The 24,612-nt window shown below is 34.7% G+C and overlaps 2 protein-coding genes across 2 annotated transcripts; one reads left to right on the top strand and one right to left on the bottom strand.

Moving 5' to 3' along the window:
- Window positions 1-611: 611 nt before the first annotated feature.
- On the top strand, window positions 612-23,492 carry LOC114536122. Its single transcript, XM_028557472.1, has 14 exons — window positions 612-636; window positions 1,529-1,610; window positions 1,918-2,065; window positions 2,177-2,298; window positions 2,413-2,621; window positions 2,775-2,967; window positions 3,118-3,212; window positions 3,335-3,407; window positions 3,555-3,779; window positions 3,895-3,933; window positions 4,096-4,230; window positions 21,817-21,883; window positions 21,969-22,367; window positions 23,221-23,492. The coding sequence occupies exons 1-14, from the start codon at window positions 632-634 to the stop codon at window positions 23,490-23,492; spliced, it is 2,064 nt and encodes a 687-aa protein (XP_028413273.1). The 5' UTR covers window positions 612-631.
- Window positions 12,491-13,406, bottom strand: LOC114536083. Its single transcript, XM_028557434.1, has 4 exons — window positions 13,326-13,406; window positions 13,152-13,220; window positions 12,872-13,059; window positions 12,491-12,756 (listed from the first exon to the last, which is right to left on the bottom strand). Exons 1-4 carry the CDS (start codon window positions 13,355-13,357, stop codon window positions 12,548-12,550), a joined length of 498 nt encoding a protein of 165 aa, XP_028413235.1. The 5' UTR covers window positions 13,358-13,406; the 3' UTR covers window positions 12,491-12,547.
- Window positions 23,493-24,612: the final 1,120 nt, after the last annotated feature.

Raw genomic sequence — 24,612 nt, 5'->3', positions numbered from 1 at the left:
ATTACTCGCCCATGTGCATAACTTACAAAACCACCCAACGTCGACCGTCCATGACACAGAATTTAGACAACTTTGGATTCATATATATGTTCTACCGGCTTCCGGGTGTAATTCCTAATCTCCGAGCGGAATTAGTACCCTCGCAGGCGCTCCGCGCCCGCTCGGGGATAATCTACATGTAAAATGAATATTAATAAATATTAGCATCATACTATTTGCTCTCAATATTATGCCAAAAAAACTTTATTATAACGCACTTCACTTGAAGCACTGTCACGCACTTACTTTTATTTGTAATAGCTGTAATTAATGTAATAGCTTTATCCTTAGCTGTAATGTAATAGATCTATGTATGGTTTAACTAAGTAGGCCCCTATAGCCCTAAATATAAACATGTATATATAATGATGAAAATTTGTTATTAATAAATAGGCGAATAAAATTTTTAAAAAAAGTGATGTCAATTAATTAAATGATTAAATCGAAAGTGTAATTTTTCAGAATGTCAAATTAGTTGAATTCTATTTCAGATCTTTTATCACCCAGTGGCTAGTTCGGACACAGTTTAGATAACCGCGTATACGCGTCTATTTGAAAAGTTCTGTGTGAATTTATCGTGGTTGAATGTGATATGAGGTAAGTTTAGATACTGCTTTGATTTTCACGGACTTAGGAATTAAAACAGCTGCAAATACCTATAATGAATAATGACTAGCCGAATTCATACTATAGAGACGGGAAACTCATGTTAGACAAGAAAGTTGGTAAAAACCCGTCTAAATATGAATAGGAATGGACTGATAAATTTATACGTGTGATGGGTCGGGTAATTCTAAAAAACGTATCGTAATTATTACGATAAAATTCAGTTAGATATTTGGTTTGTTTTCTTTTAGCCTTGTTCCGTTCTTGACCGTGTTGATATTTCAGAAACTCGTCTCATTTATTCGTCTAAATTCGTTATTTAGTATAGTTTTGCTGATTTAACGACATCCGTTTCAGCCATAATTATAAGACCGACTTGTTTCGTTTATGCATGTTATCACTTATAAGGTTTAAACAATCGCAGATAAATCAACACATATTAATAACATGAATATTTAGTAATATCTGAGTGTATTCATTACAATCGTCTATATATCTATACGCATGTGCCCAGATGGGAAATAAAAACGCATATTGTGTTTTTTGTGCATTAAAACTAGCCGCCATTAAACTATAAATTCATTATGAAAACCTAATGTTATGAGAAACATTTTTAAATCTATTTAAAGTGTTTAATGAAGTCTTGTATGCATGTTTCAGCATGTCCGGACATGAGTCACCTCGGCTCTAAGGTTCGACTACATTTATAGCAAACAGTGGATTGCCATTTAGATGTTAATATCGATATACTAAGATCGGGAGTGAGCCATTTCTAAGACATAACGCCACTGGGATTAGGAATATTGCTTGTACTGATTTTTATATCAATACTTGTGAACCTATAGCAAAGTATTAATATTTTTTCACTACGAAAACAATCTAGCGCAATAAACATGCTTCGTTTGAAACTGCTGGTAATCAATGTCCTGATCTCATGGATCTCATTTGTCTCTCTTGAAAAAAAGGTCAGATATTCTCGATGTTAATTCTTCATCATTGTTTCTTTTGATATACCTTACTAAACAGAGTTTTTACAAACTATTTTCTTGAGAATATTATATATCTGTTTCATAGTTAGTACATCATAATGTAGTTTCATATTTCATTGTTAGCGTCCTTTTAACATTTGTATTCTACCTGATGAAGGCTAAAGACTAATAGCTATAAGCTTGTAATAAATTAATATTCCAATCAGAGATCCTTTCTCAATCGTTAAACAAATTGTTTTTCCCGGATTGTCCAAAAAACAAATTTGTTGATGTATCTTGACAGATTGTGGACATTCAAACAGGTTATGATCCTGGCTCGTGTGGCAAGAAGGAACGTGGTTTGTTAAAATTGATCAAAGATCGTTCAAACAATGATAAACTGTTAATTTGCAAGAAAGAAAATGGAGTTTATACCTGGAAAACAACGGACGGTAATGTTCTATGTGTAATGTGTTTTAAAGTTCCACAATTTCAGTCTGTGAATTCCCGACGATTTGTTTAGTTTTTCGAACCGCACAAATGAACAACTATTTCGACTCTAGGTTCCAGTCCCTCTGGCGAATATTTCAACCCTGGCTACGACTGTACGGATATTCTGAATAAGAATTTTGAGTCTCGAGATGGATTTTATTGGATAAATTTGAATAAAGGTGCTCCCAAGAGGGTTGGTGAATTTGTCATTGGACGTATTTGTATTGCGATCCCTGAGTTTTTTTTTATAAATTCTCGCCAAGCAGTGCTTGCTCTTGCCGATTCTTAATTGTTTTCTTTACCGCAGGTTTATTGTGACATGAACACAGATGGAGGAGGATTTGCGCTGATTGGCAAACTCAACAGTTCTGTAACATGGAAAGTTCCATCCCAAAACACAACAGTTGATCCATTTGGTGAATCTCAGTGGTCCAGTGATCTCGGTGACGCTCCAGTTCTTGATTTCAGAATACAAATATCAACAACGGGCAACTTAGCTAAGCCAAATGCTCACTGGTATTATTGAAAATGCTCATTGAAAATCTAAGATCAAACTTCCTCAACCTACGACCATCTTGTCCCATCCCTTAATTGGAAATATGGTGTTAATCCAAGAACAATGCCTCTCAACGTTGTTGTGCTTTTTAAAATCGTTGCTTATCTTTGCAGGTCCTACAGACTACGAAATATTCGTCCTCTAAAAAATATCATGGTTGTTAATCAGGGGGGTTGTGGAGCAACATCACCAGGCATTGGTGACATCGCTTATGTTAAAGATCTCCGGACTGAGAAAATTGTCGCGACAAAATTCCGTTGTTCGCAGTTTGGAACACATCGTCATTTTCTTCTAAAAATCGGATGGGTTGGTATTTTAAGTTGTTATTTGGTTTACTGTTTACGGTTTCCTGTTTACAGTTTTTGAAACATTTCAGCGTAAATGGGACTAGCAATGCATCTTTTTTATATTAATTCCTGAAGTATGCCATTTAATACATTCTTCATTGATTTTAAGGCAATGATGAACGAATGCTTCGAAAAACCATGTCCCCAAGGTTTTGCTTTCCACCCCGTTTATCCTATCCAAACTGACTCGTCAGGATCTTTCAGGTATAACGAAGCATCGAGGCTTTGATGTACAGCAGAAATCGCATGAGGAAAGTGTCAACAAAACAGAGATAGATAGTGGGATTGTTTTAAAATATTAAGTGATTTCTGTATAATTATTACAGCTACAGTGTGGTGAGCGAAACATCTGGAATCAGTCACAATTCAACTGTATTTATCGGCTGTGATAAAGGAGTGGTAGGTCAATAGAACTTTTGCATTCCAGACTTTGTAGACTTCGAACTTTGCATAGGCGTATAATTTTAGACTTCTAGTTGTGGATAAAGTTTTGTGTCCTTATGTGCCTATATTGAACTGAATCTAAAGAATCATTCTGAATTTTAGTGCTGCAGTTGTTTTAGTCCACCAGATAGCACAGAAGCTCTCTGTGGCACCGATTGTAAGGCAAAACCTGGCGCAAATGTGGTAAAAAAGGTTTATTCGTGGTTCTGGGCGAGGACTTCTTCTCCAAAAAAAGTTTGGGACAAATGCATGGATTATAAAGTTTCTGAAGCGAACGGAGACGAGGTCTGGTACAAGTTGGTTGGTCAAAACGTTGTCCCTAAGAGAGTAAGTCAGTGTGAATTTGCTTCCCTGCCTCTGGTAGAGATAATTGACTTATATATTCATTGGCATTAGAGTGTGTTTTATCTCTCCTGTGATTATCTACTACTTCCTCACTTAGGGTCGTTGTTCCACAAACGAACCACTTTTAAATGATGGAGTAAGTATATAATAACACCATTATGCTGGTATTAATTCCATGCTCTGGTGCATTCCGATTTCATTTTTAAATCATTACTATCAATTGATGTTGTGCTTTCTACCGTATAAAATCTCATTTCTACTTATGAAAGAATTTTTGAATTTTCCATTTTTGTCTTAGATTATAGTTGTTCCTGATAATAAGACTGTTGGTAAAATTCCAGCAGTCCCAGGAATATTAAAATTTCGAAAGGACAATCAAAAACTTTATGTAAGATCAAATGAAAGATGGAATGCAATTGCAGAAGAGAAAAAGGTAGCTACCGTATTATAATTATTTAGGAGCCATCTCTATTATATCATTTTTTACCGTCCCTATACAAGCTTGTCCTAATCATTCATCGTTTATCTCAAATCGAATATTTTTCAGCCTAAAGTTCCCACTTCTTTTGTGCTTTTACTCTCCCTTTTAGGTCCTGTCTTTTGTTTAAGATTATATCATTATGGCTTGCTAACCTATCTTCAATTAGCAACCTGATTCTCATAGCGTTAAAATTTGTTTGGGTAATCATGTGATGGCGAGTACAATTCGGCATTAAAACTGTAGTATACGAACCAGGCGGTTCGCCAGAATTCTCCTAGTTTATTGTCTAAAAGATTGGTTGCAGGCGGCAGTCTTTATAGTAGGCAGGTTACTAACCCCGACCAATCTGCCTACGAAACATGGCTGCTTATAGGAAGTGCGTCATAACATTTTAATGCACATGTAAACATTGATTCATTCTTAGTAACACGTGCGTTCATTGATATTTTAAATACATTTTTAAAACTTTTCAATAAAATTTAGAGATCATTAGGTTGTACACAAACATTACCCTTTAAAATATTACTGTGCTTTATCCCCCTGTTCAATATATGTCTGCGATAGCATCGTATAACTATTACGATTTTTATAATTTTTGCAACAATTTGTAATATTTTTATCGATGAATAAATTCTCTTCGCCCCCGTTCTCTTGAATTTGTGCGAGCTTTAAAACGCGCGTGGCTAAATTGCGATTAAAGTACTTCAAAAAGTACCTATCTGATAACCAATTATAGAAAGATTTAACTCAGTCTTACTCGATCGTTCTCAATAATGTCTTTTACTGAAAACCAAAAGGCAACTTTGCTTGCTTATTTCAACAATGGTATGGTTGGTGTGGGAAGGAATTTCTTTAGCCAAATTTCTGCCGCTTCTGCCGAGACTGGTTTAAGTGAAAAGCAAGTAAAGGTCAGTCAACCATGTTCAGTGCATATTTCTATTTGTAAAATAAAAAAGCATTATAATATCATTTATATTATTGCACTTATGAATAATTAATTTTTTATTCATGACAGGCTACATTGTATTTGCATAAATGTACTAATATTAAACACTAGACTTATTTAACAGGATGAATAGCTACTTAATTAAGTGTGGTAAAGATGAATTAAGTTATATATCATAAGAAAGTAATGTTTCCCATACATAATTTGTAGAGTACTAGCCTGTTTTAAAATAATATAGTTGTATTTAATTGTTTCATCATTAAAATATTATATTATTTATATACAACATATATATTAATTCTCATTTGTCACAGAACTGGATAACAAAGCAGGTGCATAAAAGGAAGGTTAATGCAACCAGCAGAGAACCAGCAGCAAGCACAGTTAGTGTCAATACTGCCATGATTAGCACAGCAAGAACTATTCCCCGCAAGGACCGCACAATAAGTGGTTGGAATATTTTTCAAAAAGAATATGCAGCCACAGATGGTTTGTATAGATATGTTGTTTCTAGCAATAAATATATATACATATATATATATATATAATATATATATATATATATATATATATATATATATTTATTTATATATTATATATAATTATATATATATATATAATATTATACTGTGTTATATTTATAAATTTAACTGAACAGAATGTGTAACATTAATGATTTAACATTAATTATCAATTTTTGCATGTAGAAGGTAAAATTAAGCCACTTACAAGAGAGCATCACAACTTTTAACAAGGTGGCATCTATCAAGTTTAAAGAGCTGAGCCAGGATGATAAATTAAAATATGTTGATATGGCAAGAGAGGAAGAAAACAATCCAGAACAGCTCACCGAACAGCAAAAGTGCAAGAAAATATCCAGTATTTTTACAAAACTTAGGGAGCAAACAGTGAGTATATATCTCTGACTAAATTTGCATGCATCTTTCTAACATCAGCAGTGGCATTTTTGAAGAAAAGAAGTTCAACATACAGCAAACATTTCCCTAGCTAACCTGTGCCCTAACATCCTAACATGCATGTGCATTATTTATATATATATATATATATATATATATATATATAGGTCTAATTGGGCTTCTTTTATCGGCATGCAATTATAATATATGCAAATCAATCAAATTTGAGTTTATAAAAAAATGCTTATGCTTTATTAGTGCAAGAAATTAGAGGAGTATGATTGCCACACATTGGTGATTGGCTTTCGAAAAGACAAATTTTATCTTGTGGAGTCAAGCTCAATCCAAAACAAAATAAGTCCTGAATTGTTGCACCAAATCCACTTCTCACTTTTTAATGGTAAATATATATTATGTTTGCAACAAAGTTCTGTTATTTCTAATATGGCTTGTCAATATATAGGTCTTTTTTAATTGTAAATTATTAAATTCATACTTCATCTTGTCTAAAACAATTATTTAATTAAGGAAACCAAGAGAACACTAGGAAATTTTCAGAAGAGGAATCATTGAGGAAAGAAGTTCAGAGTTTATTCAATATCAAATATCGTATGAACTTATAAATGTTTAAATTGAATAATCAATTACCTTCTATTTTTTGTCACAATTGACATTTGACAATATAATAAAACTTTATTAATGGTCGATGGTTGGCTTTACAATTAATTTATTTAAATTAATTTTGTATATATCTATATAAACATACCATGTCATTCAATTTGTAGATGAAGCTTCTGGAAAAAATGGTCCCTTTCCATACAAGCGTAAGAGTGAATTTACAATTGATGGTCTCCCAACAAATATACCATTCCGAAAGCCAAGTGGGTATGGTGTTGACCAGTTAAGGAGAATAATTGCATGTGGTGACAACATAAAAGTTAGAATTAAAGAAGTAACTTCATCTGCTATTGGATCTGTTGCGGTTGAATCTGGCTGTGTTGAAGAAGCCAATTTGAATTCCATCTGTTCTTCTCCGTCCATTGTTTCTACTTCTACTCCACTATCTTTAACTTGTTCTACTACAAATGTTGTTACTTGTTTACCCTCTTTTACCTTGCCATCTTCTATTGTACCTTTAAGTTCTGTTTCCCCTCTCCCTTTATCTGGTCCTGTTTATACTTCCTCCTCTTTGGTTCAGTTACCAGTTTCCAATCTTCCTTCCTTTGCTGAATCGTCTACTTCATTGACTTCATCTTTGTCTTTTTCCACAATGGCTACAACTACGCAGATAGTTAATGCAAATATGTATTCATTCCAACCGATATTTTCAGTTGCTTCTCAACCAGACTGCGTTACATCTTTCTCTCTTTCCTCACCCGCTACTTCGACTATTCCAGCCACGTGGGCTAGCACTCTCTGCAGAATTGATGAAAATTCCAACATTTTCTCTTCTTCGTCTACTATGACTTCAACGACGTCTGTAATAAATACGTCTTCGTCTTCGTCGTCCCGAACGATATTTCCAGTTTCTTCTGTGCTAGATTCATCTTCCGATCCTCCTCTCTCAACTTCTCTAACCTCCGCGACAAGTTCTTCTTCAACTACGACTGATGCTCATTCTAAGCAAGGACGATATAGAAAACCTGGCACAATAGCGCAAATACAGTATCAGAGTAAGTTTTTATCTTTTCATGTGATAACCTTTTTTCAGCATGAAAGAAAATATTCCTATTAAAATCTGGTTAAATATTTTTGGTCAAAATTTATATTTTCTCATTGTTCATGGTTTAATAGAAACTGTTACAATAAAGTATGTCTGTGTATAAACGTAATTGCTCTATTCTGTTTATTGGGAACGGCACCTTTACTTTTTCCGTTCTTGATAATAGTTTATCCGTTCTGGAGTAAAGTCAACGTAATTGATAATAACAAAAGAACTGTCGCAGAAGGGATGATTGTACCTGGATTTCAAACGGAAGAGGATTGTGTTAGAAGTGGTGGTTTCAGTCGAAAGATATATGTAACTAAAGTTTTAGGTGTGTGGTTATTTAAAATGACGTTCAGTGTACAGTGAAAATGTGCTGTTCTAATACATAGTTAAATCAATTTATATTTGTTCTGTCATAAACATCGAGCACTCGATACTTAGATATTTTCCTTAGAACTTTCGAGTGCCAGTACAGATTAGATTTTCTAAAGTCATTTAAATTCATGTATTTAGATGATGTTGCTGGTGATGTATTCAGCGATATTGTTGAAGGAAAATACATTATAAGAGCGTTTTCCAATATACAACCTGTGTCTGAAATTGAAGAAGGTATAGGTGGCTTGGTGGGATTTGGAATTTCCAGACATGGCAGAAGGATAAAATTAAAAACTGCACAGGAAGAGGTGTGCGGTGCAAGATCATGTCAGGTTCCCCAGGCACATAATTCTACTTGCGGAGTTCAAAGAAGGTCTGTGCAGTGGATAGCATGTGATGCTGTTAAATGCAATAATAAGTGGCTTCATCGTCAATGTGCTGGCGTAGATGACATCAATGACCAAGAGTTACCACGGAAATGGTTTTGCGGCTGTTCAAAATTTTCACCAAAGGATATATTGGGGTAAGCACAGTCCATCTTGTCCGCCTGTGATCAGACATGTCATATACATTTATTTTTATTCTTGCTATTTCTTTTTCCTTAATATATTTTAGGAGCGAAAAACGACAGTACCACAAACTTGGCGACATGCTTGCTGTCCTTCCAAAAGTTGAGGTCTGTGTGTATTCCTGCTTTTAACAATAAAGCTTGATATGATTATTTCATTCAGAGTAATGTAACTTTATTTCCATTGAACTTTGTCGAAATTTAGAATCATTTGCGAAAGGTTGTCGCTGAAGAAATTGCGAGTATTCGGCACATTCTTTGGACAAAATACTCAAGACGAGAAAGACAACCAATCTTCGAACGTCTGATATCGGGAATACAGCACCCTTTATCCGAGGAATTGGTAATGTTCTTAAAATTCTTTTAAAGATTTTCTACGCAATTCCAAAAGTCCACAACTCCTTAACTGTCTTTCTAATTATCATGCACTTGTAGTTAGATGATTTCCACGATATCATCAATGGATTGTTTCTTTCTCCTGAACGGGAATGGACTGACGAGTATACAAGCCGAATGGATTATTGTCACAACGTCCTTTTACCTGAGGTAGACATTTTTCAAATTTAGTACTTAATTTAATTCATATGCTGAATTTTTCCCAAAAAGTGACTCAAACGTTTTCCCATTAAAGGCATTTGTCAAGTTTGTCATGGAAGTAGAGGGAATGAATCGACACATTGCAGAAGAGCTTGTTTTTGCATGGACTGAGAATATTCCAACACTCCTTGCAAAACATGCTTCTAAAGATAACCCATGTAACTGAAATAGCAATATTAAAAAAAAGTGAACATTTTTAATATGAAAGAAAATATATACCATTAACAATTTCTATCTAATAAACAGCTATTGACATTAGCATTACATTCCAGCCTCGCTAGTATAACAACTACTGAGATTAGAATTACATTCCAACCTCACTAGTATAACAACTACTGAGATTAGAATTACAATCCAATCTCGCTAGTATAACAACTACTGAGATTAGAATTTCATTCCAACCTCGCTAGTATAACAACTACTGAGATTAGAATTCCATTCCAACCTCGCTAGTAAAACAACTACTGAGATTAGAATTACATTCCAACCTCGCTAGTATAACAACTACTCAGATTAGAATTACATTCCAACTTCGCTAGTATAACAACTGCTGAGATTAGAATTACATTCCAACCTCGCTAGTATAAAAACTACTCAGATTGGAATTACATTCCAACCTCGCTAGTATAACAACTACTGAGATTAGAATTACATTCCAATCTCGCTAGTATAACAACTACTGAGATTAGAATTTCATTCCAACCTCGCTAGTATAAAAACTACTCAGATTGGAATTACATTCCAACCTCGCTAGTATAAAAACTACTCAGATTAGAATTACATTCCAACCTCGCTAGTATAACAACTACTGAGATTAGAATTACATTCCAACCTCACTAGTATAACAACTACTGAGATTAGAATTACATTCCAACCTCGCTAGTATAACAACTACTGACATTAGAATTCCATTCCAACCTCGCTAGTATAACAACTACTGAGATTAGAATTACATTCCAACCTCGCTAGTATAACAACTACTCAGATTAGAATTACATTCCAACTTCGCTAGTATAACAACTGCTGAGATTAGAATTACATTCCAACCTCGCTAGTATAAAAACTACTCAGATTGGAATTACATTCCAACCTCGCTAGTATAACAACTACTGAGATTAGAATTACATTCCAACCTCGCTAGTATAACAACTACTGAGATTAGAATTACATTCCAACCTCGCTAGTATAACAACTACTGACATTAGAATTCCATTCCAACCTCGCTAGTATAACAACTACTGAGATTAGAATTACATTCCAACCTCGCTAGTATAAAAACTACTCAGATTGGAATTACATTCCAACCTCGCTAGTATAAAAACTACTCAGATTAGAATTACATTCCAACCTCGCTAGTATAACAACTACTGAGATTAGAATTACATTCCAACCTCACTAGTATAACAACTACTCAGATTAGAATTACATTCCAACCTCTATGTAATGTAATTCTAATCTCAGTAGTTGTTATACTAGCAAGGTTGGAATGTAATTCTAATCTCACTAGTTGTTTTACTAGCGAGGTTGGAATGTAATTCTAATCTGAGTAGTTTTTATACTAGCGAGGTTGAAATGTAATTCTAATCTCAGTAGTTGTTATACTAGCAAGGTTGGAATGTAATTCTAATCTCACTAGTTGTTATACTAGTGAGGTTGGAATGTAATTCTTCTAATCCGAGTAGTTTTTATACTAGCGAGGTTGGAATGTAATTCTAATCTCAGTAGTTGTCATACTAGCAAGGTTGGAATGTAATTCTAATCTGAGTAGTTTTTATACTAGCGAGGTTGTAATGTAATTCTAATCTGAGTAGTTGTTATACTAGCGAGGTTGGAATGTAATTCTAATCTCAATAGTTGTTATACTAGCGAGGTTGGAATGTAATTCTAATCTGAGTAGTTGTTATACTAGCGAGGTTGGAATGTAATTCTAATCTCAGTAGTTGTTATACTAGCGAGGTTGGAATGTAATTCTAATCTCAGTAGTTGTTATACTATATATATATACGCAACATGCGATAAAGATGTTTAAAGGTAAATATATATATATAGATATATGTACTTTGGCTTAATCGAATTATACATCTTATTTTTACTGACACCATCAATATTAAGTGGCAGATAATAAATATAATATCAATATTAATAATTTTAATAATCAATATTAAAATGAGATCCATGACCACAGTTAAGAAAATTACTTTTTAATATGCTATAACTTAAGAGATGATCCACGGAGAAACATATGTAATATTTTTATATAACATTTCTACCTTCAAATATAAAATTATAAAATAATATTACACTAATATCGCAAGCTGGCTTCTCGAAAAGAGTTCTAAGGCCTCTGTAAAGTGGGATACGCGAATCCTGTACCATTTTTTACTATATTCAGTGAAATTAGGCTGAAATCTTTCAGAAGGGCATGCGGTGTTATCTGTGTAAAAAAGATATGCTTTCATTTTAAAATGGAAACGTTTTGTGATCACTTTCAAAGTTTAGAACCAGCTCCCGATTCCCAAGCCCTTGCCCATAACATTCGTTTAAAAATATTGACTCTCGAGGTTTTTAAAAATATTAACTCTTAAGGTTAATACGTTCACGGCAACAAGGAACATAACTTATCGTAATTATGGCTACTCTGGTTTGTTTAATGAAATTAATCACCACACAAAGATAATGTAACCCTGGGTCGCGAATGTCTTTGTGTGGTGATTACTTAAACTATATCGAGTAGCCATAATTGAGATGGATATTGATCCTCTTACACTACGTTTTCTTTACTCATGTCCAGAATCATCTGTTGAAAAGTCGGAGTTGGATGCGCTTGAGTCATTGTAATCTTCGACTTGACTGTTTTCTATAGTTGAAAGCGATTGACTAAATTCAATTGATGGCAAAGTGATATAACTTTTCAGTAAAGAGTGCATTGATAGAAGTCGGTATTGGAGAATCTTTTGCTTTGATTTCAACAATGAAATTGAACCCATTTGGTAACTAGAGACCAAACTATCCACGGAGAGTTGGTTAATTGTAGCCGCCACATATTTCTCTTGGTTTTGGTAATAGAAAAATACTCGCATCATTTCTTGCTCTTCCTCTTTGCTCCGCCGTACAAGATGTTGCATGTCTATTGCTTGGCGCCGAACTGTGTATGGTATCTAGACCGCAGAATCACTGTCACGTTCGTCAAGTGGTTGGAATCCTTCTACCGCAACCATCAGATCACTAATTTGAACTTCTTTAAAACCTCGTTTGTTTTCGTCCGATAAAGAGTCGCGTGTGCTGTGATACTGGACAAGCATTTCCTTTAACTTTTTATCACAATTTTTTACTTGCTTTGCAAGTTTCTTAGACAAAGCATGACCATCTATAAATTGCAATTAAGACTCAATAAAACACGCATTTAAAATCGTAGTGATTGCCTATGCTAGAAACATTAAAACGACTTTTCAGCACTCCTAGATACGCATTAAAAACCATACCAGAATATTTTTCTTTCAGTTTTAGCAAAAAAAGACGTTCCTGCGAAACAGGCTTAACGTTTTCCAAAAATTGATGGCATTTGGAAACGAGTTGTTCCTGTAATGCTTCTTGGTATGAGGCATCATTCGGTGTCCAGCGAACAACGACATTATTCTCTGTTTCAAGGGCGCGTAAGTCTTTATCCAATCTGAAATTATCGAGAAGCCAGCTCGCATGCATAATTCAACTATAATGCAGACAAATAAGAAATGTTTGGACTCTTTGAGGAATACACTTTACCTTGAAATCTTTTTTACAATATCTGGTATTTGCTCATCATTTATTGAACCTTCAGCACATAAGTTGTTTCTATAAATAAATGTCGATTTAACAAAAGGTAATGAAATCAAAGATTATTTGAGAAACTATCGGAACTAACCTATACTTAAAGTAGTACAACATAAGGTACAGTACCTTAGCGAATAAAAAATTTTCAATTTATCCATATAAATTGACGTCCATGTCAAGGTAGCACTCTCCGTAGCTATTTCTCTTGTTCCTATATACATATAATTTTCCCATTTATTATAGGTAGCTAAGTGCAGGCTCATATCCGTGCATACATTGATTAATTTCAAAATTATACTACAAGTCATGAAGTGCATGTTCGTCCTATACATACATATTTGATAGTTTAAAATGGCAATCAAAAGAACACCCTAAAATGCAATATCGTACCTTGATTACCACATACAAGTTGACGTTCAGCTTCAGCAAATTGTTCAATCAAAGAGTCAGTCAAAGTAACTATATACATATCCAAACAAACAGAATAGAATTAAAATTGTGAATAATAATTAGGAAAGTTCTTCGCATTGGAATATGTTTTATGAGCTTTCAATTGATACTTTCGTAAAAGGTCAAACATACCAGGCGAATTAGTAGCTAGTTGACGAATGCTTTCACTACTTGCTGCCAGGCAATCGTTTGCCTTTTTCCAATTTTTAATCAACTTTGGAACTGTAAAAGTTTGTAAAAGTGTAAGATACTGTATAATAATATGCATCTACTTTTAATGGTGCTGAATCGAAGCTGCTGGCTTGCAGTAAATGAGAAAAACATCGATGCAACAAGTTATATTCGCTAAGTTCATTCATTAAATCTATGATTACCCAGGGTGTCTTTGCAGTGTTGAGCATAATGAAGAATGGCATCACTTAACACATCTACTCTATGAGATGGTCGCATTTCTTTCGTCATTTTACCAAACCGGCGAAGATATGACCACAAACGCTCTAGTTGCTCTCCATCCGTCAAACCAAAACCACTGACTCGCCTCGGACTGAATTGAAGCTATATAAAAATGACGATATTAAATGAACACATTAAGCACACATACTTCCACATTATTCATGCAGTAGATGCATATAATATTGAGTCGAGTGTTTTGTCGACTATATAAATGTTTCTATATATAGTGAAGCGCTCCAATAAGCCATGACGCAGAATTAGGAGTTCATATATATGGATGTACCTGACAAGAACCTTTGTGTCCATATATATGAAATGCAGGTACCGCCAGTGTTATTCTCTGAAGCAAATCATCTTCAGCTGATGCCTAAATCGATACATTAGTAAAAAAAAAAATACGTAACTTACCGTATTAAGATAAACTATGGTTGCATAGTTTCAGACGATTTACCTTCAAGTGCTTCTGAAGTAAACAAGCAATGTCATACATGATTTTTATTTCAATGTTCTTTCCTTCATTTTCACTTGCAATATTTTTTAAAAGCCATACTGCATATCCAATTCTAAAGTAGTTATTTAACATGTAATTGATAAACAGAAAAATGTCCAGAGTTGGAACAATGAATTGGGCGACAATAGAACTAATTAATGTTGGAAGTTCACACAGTAAGTAAGTGATCTTATATATTACAATGAGTCTACAGTAGTCACATGAAGTTCCGTTGGCGTTGCATGACATGCAAACAATATTTGGCATAATAAATCCGCATAATGGTAATATTTTCCACAAACCTTTCCCCATGCTTTAGGTTGAGAAAATGCTTCGGGAAACCATGTCTACAAGCACTGCCAAACACTGCTGTTTCATCTAATGCCTTATATTGACTAGTCGAACGTAATACATTACCAGCTTTAAAATCACTGCAATCCTTAAAATAATTATAAAGCATATTTTATATTTATGTCGAAGGTTAGGGTTAGGGTTAGGCGGACTTTGCTCATAAGATGCAAACCTTTTTGATAGTTTGCTGCTTCGTCTTGGAATAATCCGCAATGAATTTGTCCACAACGTCTTGGCTTTTAAAAATATGGCAACCGTGCAACGGCTCTCTGACACTGCAACCAGCACTTTTTTTTCGTGGAAGACCAAACAAAGCATCGAACGACTCTATAAGCACACCTTCGTCCTTAATTTATTAAAAGGGAAAGTTGTTTAAGTTTGACAGTAGCGTAAAACACTGAAAAGTTCTTCAAAAACTTCAACACTCACGGAAGGACATGCAGGACAAACATTGCCATAATCCCTTTCCTCGCAAACACTTTGTAAGGTACGTAATCTATGTTTGAAATATCTAAAAACAAAGCGAAAATTTATCCATGCTAGAAAAGAAAAAGGAAACCATGCAGATGACTTTTTCTACCAAATCTGACTCAGACTTTGACTGCAGATATAAAAAGTCGTCCGTAATTCCGCATGTAGATGCACATGTACAGTATGTTTTTTACCTGTATTCTTCAAAACAATCAATGATAAAGGCATATATGTTCTTCCTCTAGATAAACGAGATTTTGTTATAATTCCCTATTGTTAATATCTTTGTGATATGCATGCAGCCAGCAAACTGTTCGTAATGAACTTTGCGAACTATAGTGTCTTAATTATAAAATTGATCATGATGTCTACATAGGTACACAATATGCAATTATTTCACTTACAACAACATAGGCAGGTAGTTTATGATTTAATGCCTTGCAAAAGTCATTTAAAGACACTTGACACTCCAACAACATTGCCTCCATCCAATCCAGAAGCTCAAAGGTCAATGCATATGATGGTTGTTTAGAGCTGGTTGGCCAAAGTCGCAATCTTGCGAGGGTCACAGAAAATGGTTCACACTTGCATGCAACTACACCAATCTGATGTTGAGTTCCTTCAAAAAATACTTATTGTGACATCTATTGTGTTAAGAAATAAGCCTTTATAACAAGACCAATATATTAAAAACAGGGACAATGGCAACTATACATCACGTGTATAATGTTTATATGTGAAACAAAATACTGCATATTTATATAGCTGCCAATGAATAGTTCATTATCTTATCTTATCTTATCTAGCCATTAGGCCATATTTTGCATTGATCAACAAGTTAAAAGCTGTTTCGCTCTAATTGGAGCTCATCAGCACAGTGTAGCCACTTTAGATATGCATCTGCACATTCAGATAAACTTCATTTATAACAATAGGTTTTAGTAAATATGGAGTTTGTAAGCTTAATCCTAAAACAATTATAAATCATTGTTATCACATTCTGTTTGTATTAATACTTAAGGATTACCAAAGAAGATTTTCATACATAACAATATTTAAGTATATTGCTAATTTACTAGACTTGCTTTGTTGATATTTAATTAGGGTTATACTGAATGTGACTGTCATAAAAAATCATGTGGCAACTGTGTACAGCTAATCTCCCATCTCTTTTTTTAGAAAAAATAAATATATAACCAAATGTCATTCCTGATACAATTAGGTATCATGAATGCATGCCTCAAGTTTACATGCAGCCACGTAGCATATAAATGTGGTGTTCTTGGATTTCAATTTGAATAAATAGTATATTGTTCTCCACATAATTTTGATACATTTAACACAAAGATATAATTAGTTACACCTTAGTTACACCAAATACTCTTTCCTGGCAAAACAATGGCAAAGGTGTAGACCTATTGGTTATTCAAACTTATGGGGGCCTAATGTCGACATGCATTGCGTGACAATTGATAAGCAAACTTCACATCCTACAACATAAATACTGTTAACAAATACCAGTATTCTTGCTCGCACATTTGCCTTACCATGTTCACTTATTACGGTAATGTTTTTTGTCTCCAACATTTGGCATGAGTGTAAAGGACGAGGATTTAACACAGTGCCAACCATTGTGATAGGTAGAAACATTCCATCCTGATAAATTTATAGAAACCATTCAATTAACAAAATGCATTTGAGTGTTGGATGGTGCACAAGTATACAATAGACCTTTTACTGTATAGTTCTATAATTACATACACCACAACATTGGGGTAGCATATGTTCTGTTTCTTGCCAAAATATTATGTACTATCATTAATTTAGTCCCCATAGCTACTGTTAACCAGCAATTGCCTTATTAACTATGTCATGTCAGCATGCGAGAAACACTGGAGACCAGGACAGTGGGAGAGCATTTTAGAGAATTGCAAGACAATTTCTTGGGTTATTAAAATTTATAATTGATACAGACATAATTAATGGCCCAGTGCACTTCACATAGGCAGTGTGCAGCTATTCCCAGAGGATTTAAAACTACAATAAGAATTGCACCATGTTGGATGATATTAAAATAGCAAAAAAGAAAATCCTTTGTGAACTGTGACCCAACATAACAACAACAGACATTAACTTCAACACCAAAGTTCTTAATAAATGAAATACTGAAAGTCAACTTGCCTTCCATTCCTCGACAACATGAAAAACATTGTAATTATTATGTACAGCAGACACACATGAACCACAGTAAAAAACACCTGCTCCACAGCCAAGACATGCAACGAAACACTGCAGGTGCTGTTCTGCAGTTTGTACATAAACAACCATCTGGTAACCATTCAGACTCAATTACTGCCCGTAATATTTCATCACGGACATTCTCCCAGCCCTTAGCTGCTCGCTGTTTCTTTTTGCGATATTGACTGATATTTTCGTCAGCATGCGCATCGTGATCATCAGCCTCATCCTCGTCCTCTTCATCGTCAGCTTCGTTTCCAACGTCATGGTCGTCTAGTGTGTCCTCCAATGGCAAAATTATCTCTGGAGTCTCATTTCCATGATCCGTCTCAAGTAAACATGGAGTTGTAAGCGTAACTCGTCTTTTTGAGGTCGATTGAGAAGTCGACGAACTACCACCAAACGATACAACTTCCATAGCCGGTAAACGTCGCTTTATATTTCGTTTGCGACCCATATTTTGATCTTAAATTATCTTCAGACGTATATCATTCATGGAATTTTATAAAATATATAGAAAATTATATTTACTCGATCAGTCAACGGTCAAATTAAAGCGAGAAATTTTCCTCACTCCTAGAGCTTTCGCCATATTGTTATCTTCTCGGCCAGCACCATTAGGACTGGTACAAGAGAATCAATTCTCTGGATTGGTCGGGGTTAGTAACCTGCCTACTATAAAGACTGCCGCCTGCGACCAATCTTTTAGACAATATACTAGGAGAATTCTGGCGAAACGGGTGTACGAACATAGGTAGCCTAGAAATGTTTTCCGGCGTTCTCGGGGCGCTCGCTCGTGTACGCGAGTCTACACGGTCTACCGTATTAGGGCTGTTTTCAAGTTGCGCGTTTTAATTTCAAACGCAGGTACACGCACATAAAAGTCTAAATCCTTTTACATGTCACCTTTAAAAAAACTAATTGAATAAATCGAAAGAACTTAGTTTTCTGCATATTTTAGTATACAAATAATGAATGTTTATGAGTGCAATGGTAAAAATATTTTCACGAGGTGAACGATGGAATGTTCCATTCAACGAGGCGATAGCCGAGTTAAATGGAACATTCCATCTTTCACCAAGTGAAAATATTTTTACCATTTCACGAATGAAAACATTCATTATTTGTTTTATATAATACCAAAATAGACTGTCTCGTTTTAAAAATATAATTTATTAAAAAACACACTGTATGGATCAACAACCATATGTGCGAGAAGCATTTTGATGGATGGTATTTACTGAAAGCATTAAGAGTGCAATGGAATAAAATGTATAGTACAATTGCACTCTGGAGAGTGCAAAGGAACGCTTTCCATTGCACTCTTGGGAAATGGGACTTTCTATTCAATATCACGTGATCGTCATCAACCAATTAAACGCTCTAAATTTAATGGGGTATTATATAATATGCATGCATTATTTGACCTAGATGTTAAATAATAAAAATTTAAAAGTATACGTGTAGTTTTCCGTACGTGTACGTGCGTATAATAAACGTGTAAGTGGAAAGCAGCCTTTATTATGACAAGATTGGCAAGTTTTTTTTGCTAACAGGGACCGCGGTGCAGAGTGGCTCCACCAATAATTTTCCTTAATTCGTCTTTAATTTCGAATGTTTTTTAGTTCGCTCAAATTTACAAGCAATATTTTTAGCAATTTGTATTTTTTGCTTACAAGTATATGCAGTGTATCTTAAATTACTAACCAATTCAAAGAAATGAGTATTCTAATTTCCAACGATATCTCTCGTAATAAATCCGCCATGTTTACAAATGGATTGAAATTAGTTGTGTTTAGTACATATGTGTGGCTAAAATAAAAAAAAAACAGAGACAAACAAAGGAAAAGTATTTGACCATTAAAACAACGTGGTTATTCTTGTCAAAATATTTGACATCATAACCAAAGCATGGTTACATTTTCTGGTATATTCGACCATGGTCGAATATACTAATCATACCATTTTCTGGCATATTCGACCATGGTCGAATGTTGCATTTTTCCGGCGTATTCGACCATGGTCGAGTATACCGTTTTCCGGCCATATCCATATCCATTATAACAGCGTGGTTATCCATATCAAAATATTTGACATCATAACCAAAGCATGGTTATATTGTTTAATGCATTTTTGTATAATTATGAGCGCCCAACATGCTGGAAACTTTACAAAGTATCTACTATTTCAGAGGGCCATTTCAGAGATCTATGTATATTTCAAAATTTCCCAGACTCTCCTAGCAGGCGCGCGGTTCCGAGCCCCAATAATACGAAAAACGCTCCGCGGTCCTGGACTAAAATATACTACAATGTTTGCTACGACCTGAATATCTTGCAAATTACAAATCGGTTTAAACATCGGTAAGTTATATTCTTGTTATCTTGCACGTTTGCATGGTGACATCAAATAAGTAAATTAGCTTTTAGGTACACCACGTAAGTATTTAATACTGCAAAGCTTCGGTCCGTTAACCCAAGTTGCGAAATTTATGAACAGAATGTAATTTATGCGCGCATTTGCGCATGCCCAGAACCGCGACACTTTTCACAAGTAATAAATTTCGCGTGACACCGGACCTTCCTCAGTGCAATATCAATGAAGGCCCGGGTTAACGGACCGAAAGCTTTGCAGTATTATTTACCAACGTGGTGTGCCTACGAGCTAATTTTTTATTTTCAATTAAAAAACATGATGACACAGGTACAGGGCAGGTGACCCCAGGATAGTTTCGATAAAATTTTGCCAAAATCTCGCGAAACATTTGCTTCTTCAGCATCCTTAAAATTAACGTTGGCTTCTTCAACATCCTTAATTTACCGGGATTTAAACAGATACAATTTTCGTAGCTAGAGATTTGCCAGGCGGAAAACGGAGTCTTATTATAAATATGAGAGCCCAACATATAACATTTAAGAAAGCCATCAAAACAATTTAAAGTTTAAAAGTAAATATATTTGTAACGTTTCGTCTTTAACCTAAGACATCTTCAGACAAGTGATATAAAATTACATGAGATTTGAATATATATAATCTATTTACATAAATTATGTAAATTAATGACGGATAGGAAGGTATAAGATAGTACATGACAAAACCGCACAGACGAAGGGACAGAGAACATCCAGAGCAGTTCAATCCCACAATCTTCTGTAACGTGTTTTCATAGTTTTTGTATTGTGTTTCTGTCCCTTCGTCTGTGCGGTTTTGTCATGTACTATCTTATACCTTCCTATCCGTCATTAATTTACATATGTAAATAGATTATATATATTCAAATCTCATGTAATTTTATATCACTTGCCTGAAGATGTCATAGGTTAAAGACGAAACGTTACAAATATATTTACTTTTAAACTTTAAATTGTTTTGATGGCTTTCTTAAATGTTATATGTTGGGCTCTCATATTTATAATAAGATACAATTTTTGTATTATTTTCGTGATAAATTTGCAAGATATTCAGGTTGTAGAAAACGTTGTAGTATATTTTAGTAAAGAAACTTTCCAACCTTAACATAATAATAGACTGAGTAGACTCACATACAAGTGCGAGCGCCACGAGAACGAAAACACTTTTGGGCTACCTATCTATGGAACGAATAATGTTTAGAAATTTGGCCAAAATTGGACGAGCCGGCGGGGGCGAGTACATTGTACATTGACACAATTCTGGGGCGATGTACGTTGGCACAATTTTTGTTTACCTCTTCGGCTTTTCTTATTTCCTCAAGCGTTGATTTAAAAGCCCAGTGAATGACTTTCAATGACGCTTGTTCACAACATCTTCAGAGCAATTACCGAGTAAACTTATTTACAAGGATGGGTTCTATATAATTAATACACATTTTTTAAGAAACCGTTACATTATTCAAATAGACAAATAAAAGAAGAGAATGAAAACAACTTGTCAGTAATATAGCTATTAGTAGATTGTTGTTTAGTTTGCTTTCAAATCACCACTGGACCGACCTAAAAAATCACCTTCAAAATAAACTGTCAAAATAAACACGGTCAAAATAAACTGCTCAAAACAGTTAAAACGCTCTCAAATACGAGCAAATACAGATTAGATTACATGCTACGCTATATAAAATATTTTTTGTTGATCCTCCTTTGGCCAGTGTACTATCAGCTTTAATCATTAAGTTTTTGTCGTTTATAGCTTAACTCCGCCTTTGCGAAACTTACGGCTCGTTTGGATAACCTGACTCGGAATCTCGAAGACAAAGGTTCCGTAAAATGATAATTAAATAGAATATGTGCGTCGCAAATCATTACACTGGGTTGATAGAGTGCTTTTTTATTATCCTTTAGAAGCTTGTATTCAAACTCGTGCAGCCAGTTGCGCCCATTATTATAAATGCGGAATAAAACAAGATGGTGTTTATACCATCAATCCTGATGGCCTGGGATCGTTCCGAGTCTATTGTGATATGAACAGAGACAGAGGAGGCTGGACCGTGTTCCAAAGAAGACAAGATGGAAGTCAAGATTTCCACCATGAATGGTCAGGCTATAAAGCAGGCTTTGGTGATCTTAACAGCGAGTTCTGGTTGGGCCTTGATAAAATACATCGTTTGTCCAAATCTGGTCAAAATATTCTAAGAGTTGATTTGATGGATTTCAATGGCGCTGAACGTTACGCTAAATATGGAACGTTTAGTGTGGCTGATGAATCAGACAAATACAGATTGAATATTGGCAGTTATGCAGGTAAATCAAAGCCTGGGGTAGATTTTGACTTTTTGACTTATTCGTAGATACCAGTACCTAGGTGCGCAGCCATTGCACAAATCTCGCTGAATTCAACAAAAATACTTGTTTATATGAAGTTAAGTGTTCTACTCGCTGTTAAGATCACCAAAGCCTGCTTTATATAACACGCAGTTTATATAACGCATAGGAAGATTTTAAACATCATATTTCAAGGTTGTACGCTGTTTTTCACAGCTAATAAATAATAACACCACCACTAGTTTTTGCGTTGACCATATTAATTTATATGCATTTTAATTATTTTTAATAATTCTTTTTATTATTTTCGTGACCAAAAAACGAGGAGGTAATCAAGCAATTCATAAGAATTAATTATCTTGCATTCTATACGATAAGATCAATATAAGTCTCTGTGGTACTTTTGGGGCACAATGCAAGATTATTACACATTTTGTCATTACGATTTGTTAAAGTTGAACTTTATATTTGTTAATGAAACGAAGGATAACTAAGAATGGCCTAAAAAGATTCCCTATTTCCTATTTCATATGATTTAGAGCTCCCCCGATTGACAAATGCAGCAGGTTTTCATACGGTGAATGAACGCAATCCAATCGATACCGTGCAGATTAGCCGTATAGAGATAGAGTAAACCAAACTGGTAAAATTGCAGGAAAGGCAGGCAATTTTGGTTTGCCTCGTGGAATTGACCATACGTCGATGCGATTTAACGGCAATGTCTTCACCGCTACTACCCTACTTTGCATTTCATCATGCAAAATTTAAAAATAATGTTATCTTTTCGTTTAATTTTTTTTCCATTGAGGAGTTTTATTGTATTTCTTAATAGGCAATGCAGGTGATTCGCTGGCTGTTCACAACCAGATGCAGTTCTCAACCAAGGATAGTGACAATGATGCTTCAAGTGGTAATTGTGCTATGTCCTACAAAGGTGGTTGGTGGTACGAGAAATGTCATGATTCCAACCTCAATGGCCTGTACCTGGGTGCAGGTCAGACTAGTTACAGCGGACTAAGATGGAGCATGTGGCACTCTTATTCTATGAAAAAGACAGAGATGAAAATTCGTCCAAACCAGTTCCAAGAAAAGGACGAGCTTTAGCAGGGACATCATCAACAGTTTTACTGGCAAGAACATCGAGTGTGTTGATTTTTCTAATTGTAAACAGAATAAGCATGCAAATCAATTTGTGATTGTTTACTATCATTCTATTTGCAAAAAATACTCAATTGGTATAATAACAGTATAATAACAGACCTAAGTCAGTGATAGTTACTAAGGAGTAAGGATGCAAAAATTCAGACCTGTTTACTTGTGTTAACTTTGAGTAAGTAGTCTTTATAAAAGCAATAACATCCTAATTTCGGGAAGTTTAGGTGACTGCCAGAGATCATGTTATTTACTTATTTGAGTTATTTCAATACCTCAAAGTCATTTCACGCCTGCTTTAATCTCAAGTGTCCGGGATCATAAAACCCTAACCAAATGAATAGGTTTGAAACTTTTGACTAAAATACAGTTTTGTAGTACATGAACCATCAAAAGATGTGGTTGAAAAACAAGTCGGAGGTCTTTCTTCTCACAATCAAGAATGTTACCATGCTGGCATCTACGAAATCTAAGGGGCTGCTTACATAAGCTCTTTTAACCGGGATTGAAAGAAGCGAGTGATGATTTTGAGGTATTGAAATAAGTATACATATCACATAATCCTGTGATGAATCATCTTGACAATAGCTTGCTCTTGTTTGATTTAATATAGACTTATTCCAATACCTTAAAATCATTTTACGCTTCGCTAACCGGACACATGTAAACAGGCCCTCAGTAACGTATTTCAAAACATCAATTGATGAATATTATGATCATAGACCATAGCGAGACGATTCATAACATTTTTTACTAGTGACATTAAGTTCACGTATAAACGGAAGATTCTATCGTATTTAGAATAATAAGCAATAATTATAGTGACCTCATCATTAACCCTCTGAGCCCTCAATAAATATATTGAATATTCATTATTTGTAAACTTACGTTTTGATTGATCGATTTGCATACCACGTGGGGGTATAGAACCGCTTCAATCTTTTTGTACAAACTACGCTTTTCGAGCTCGGTCTGTTCAAAAAGACTTCGAACCGATATTTCTCGGTAAAGACCTCGCGCTCGATTAATAAGAAGTTATTTATAAATCACACGATCTTATTCAGCGTTATCG

This window comes from Dendronephthya gigantea, unplaced genomic scaffold, assembly GCF_004324835.1.
Source record: "Dendronephthya gigantea isolate DGI-Jeju-01 unplaced genomic scaffold, DenGig_1.0 000130F, whole genome shotgun sequence".
Classification (NCBI taxonomy): domain Eukaryota; kingdom Metazoa; phylum Cnidaria; class Anthozoa; order Malacalcyonacea; family Nephtheidae; genus Dendronephthya; species Dendronephthya gigantea.
The sequence above is the reverse complement of the archived record's forward strand: the minus strand, read 5'-3'. Positions and strand labels throughout refer to the sequence as shown.

Excerpts from the sequence above, each read along its gene's own strand:
- LOC114536083 (XM_028557434.1), bottom strand. The coding sequence starts at position 13,357 with ATGGATAAATTGAAAATTTTTTATTCGCTAAG. Across the intron at positions 13,221-13,325 it reads AAAATTTTTTATTCGCTAAG|AAACAACTTATGTGCTGAAG; the intron begins GTACTGTACCTT and ends ATTTATTTATAG. Across the intron at positions 12,757-12,871 it reads ACTGAAAGAAAAATATTCTG|ATGGTCATGCTTTGTCTAAG; the intron begins GTATGGTTTTTA and ends TGCAATTTATAG.
- LOC114536122 (XM_028557472.1), top strand. Across the intron at positions 2,066-2,176 it reads TACCTGGAAAACAACGGACG|GTTCCAGTCCCTCTGGCGAA; the intron begins GTAATGTTCTAT and ends TTTCGACTCTAG. Across the intron at positions 21,884-21,968 it reads TCGGAATCTCGAAGACAAAG|AAGCTTGTATTCAAACTCGT; the intron begins GTTCCGTAAAAT and ends ATTATCCTTTAG.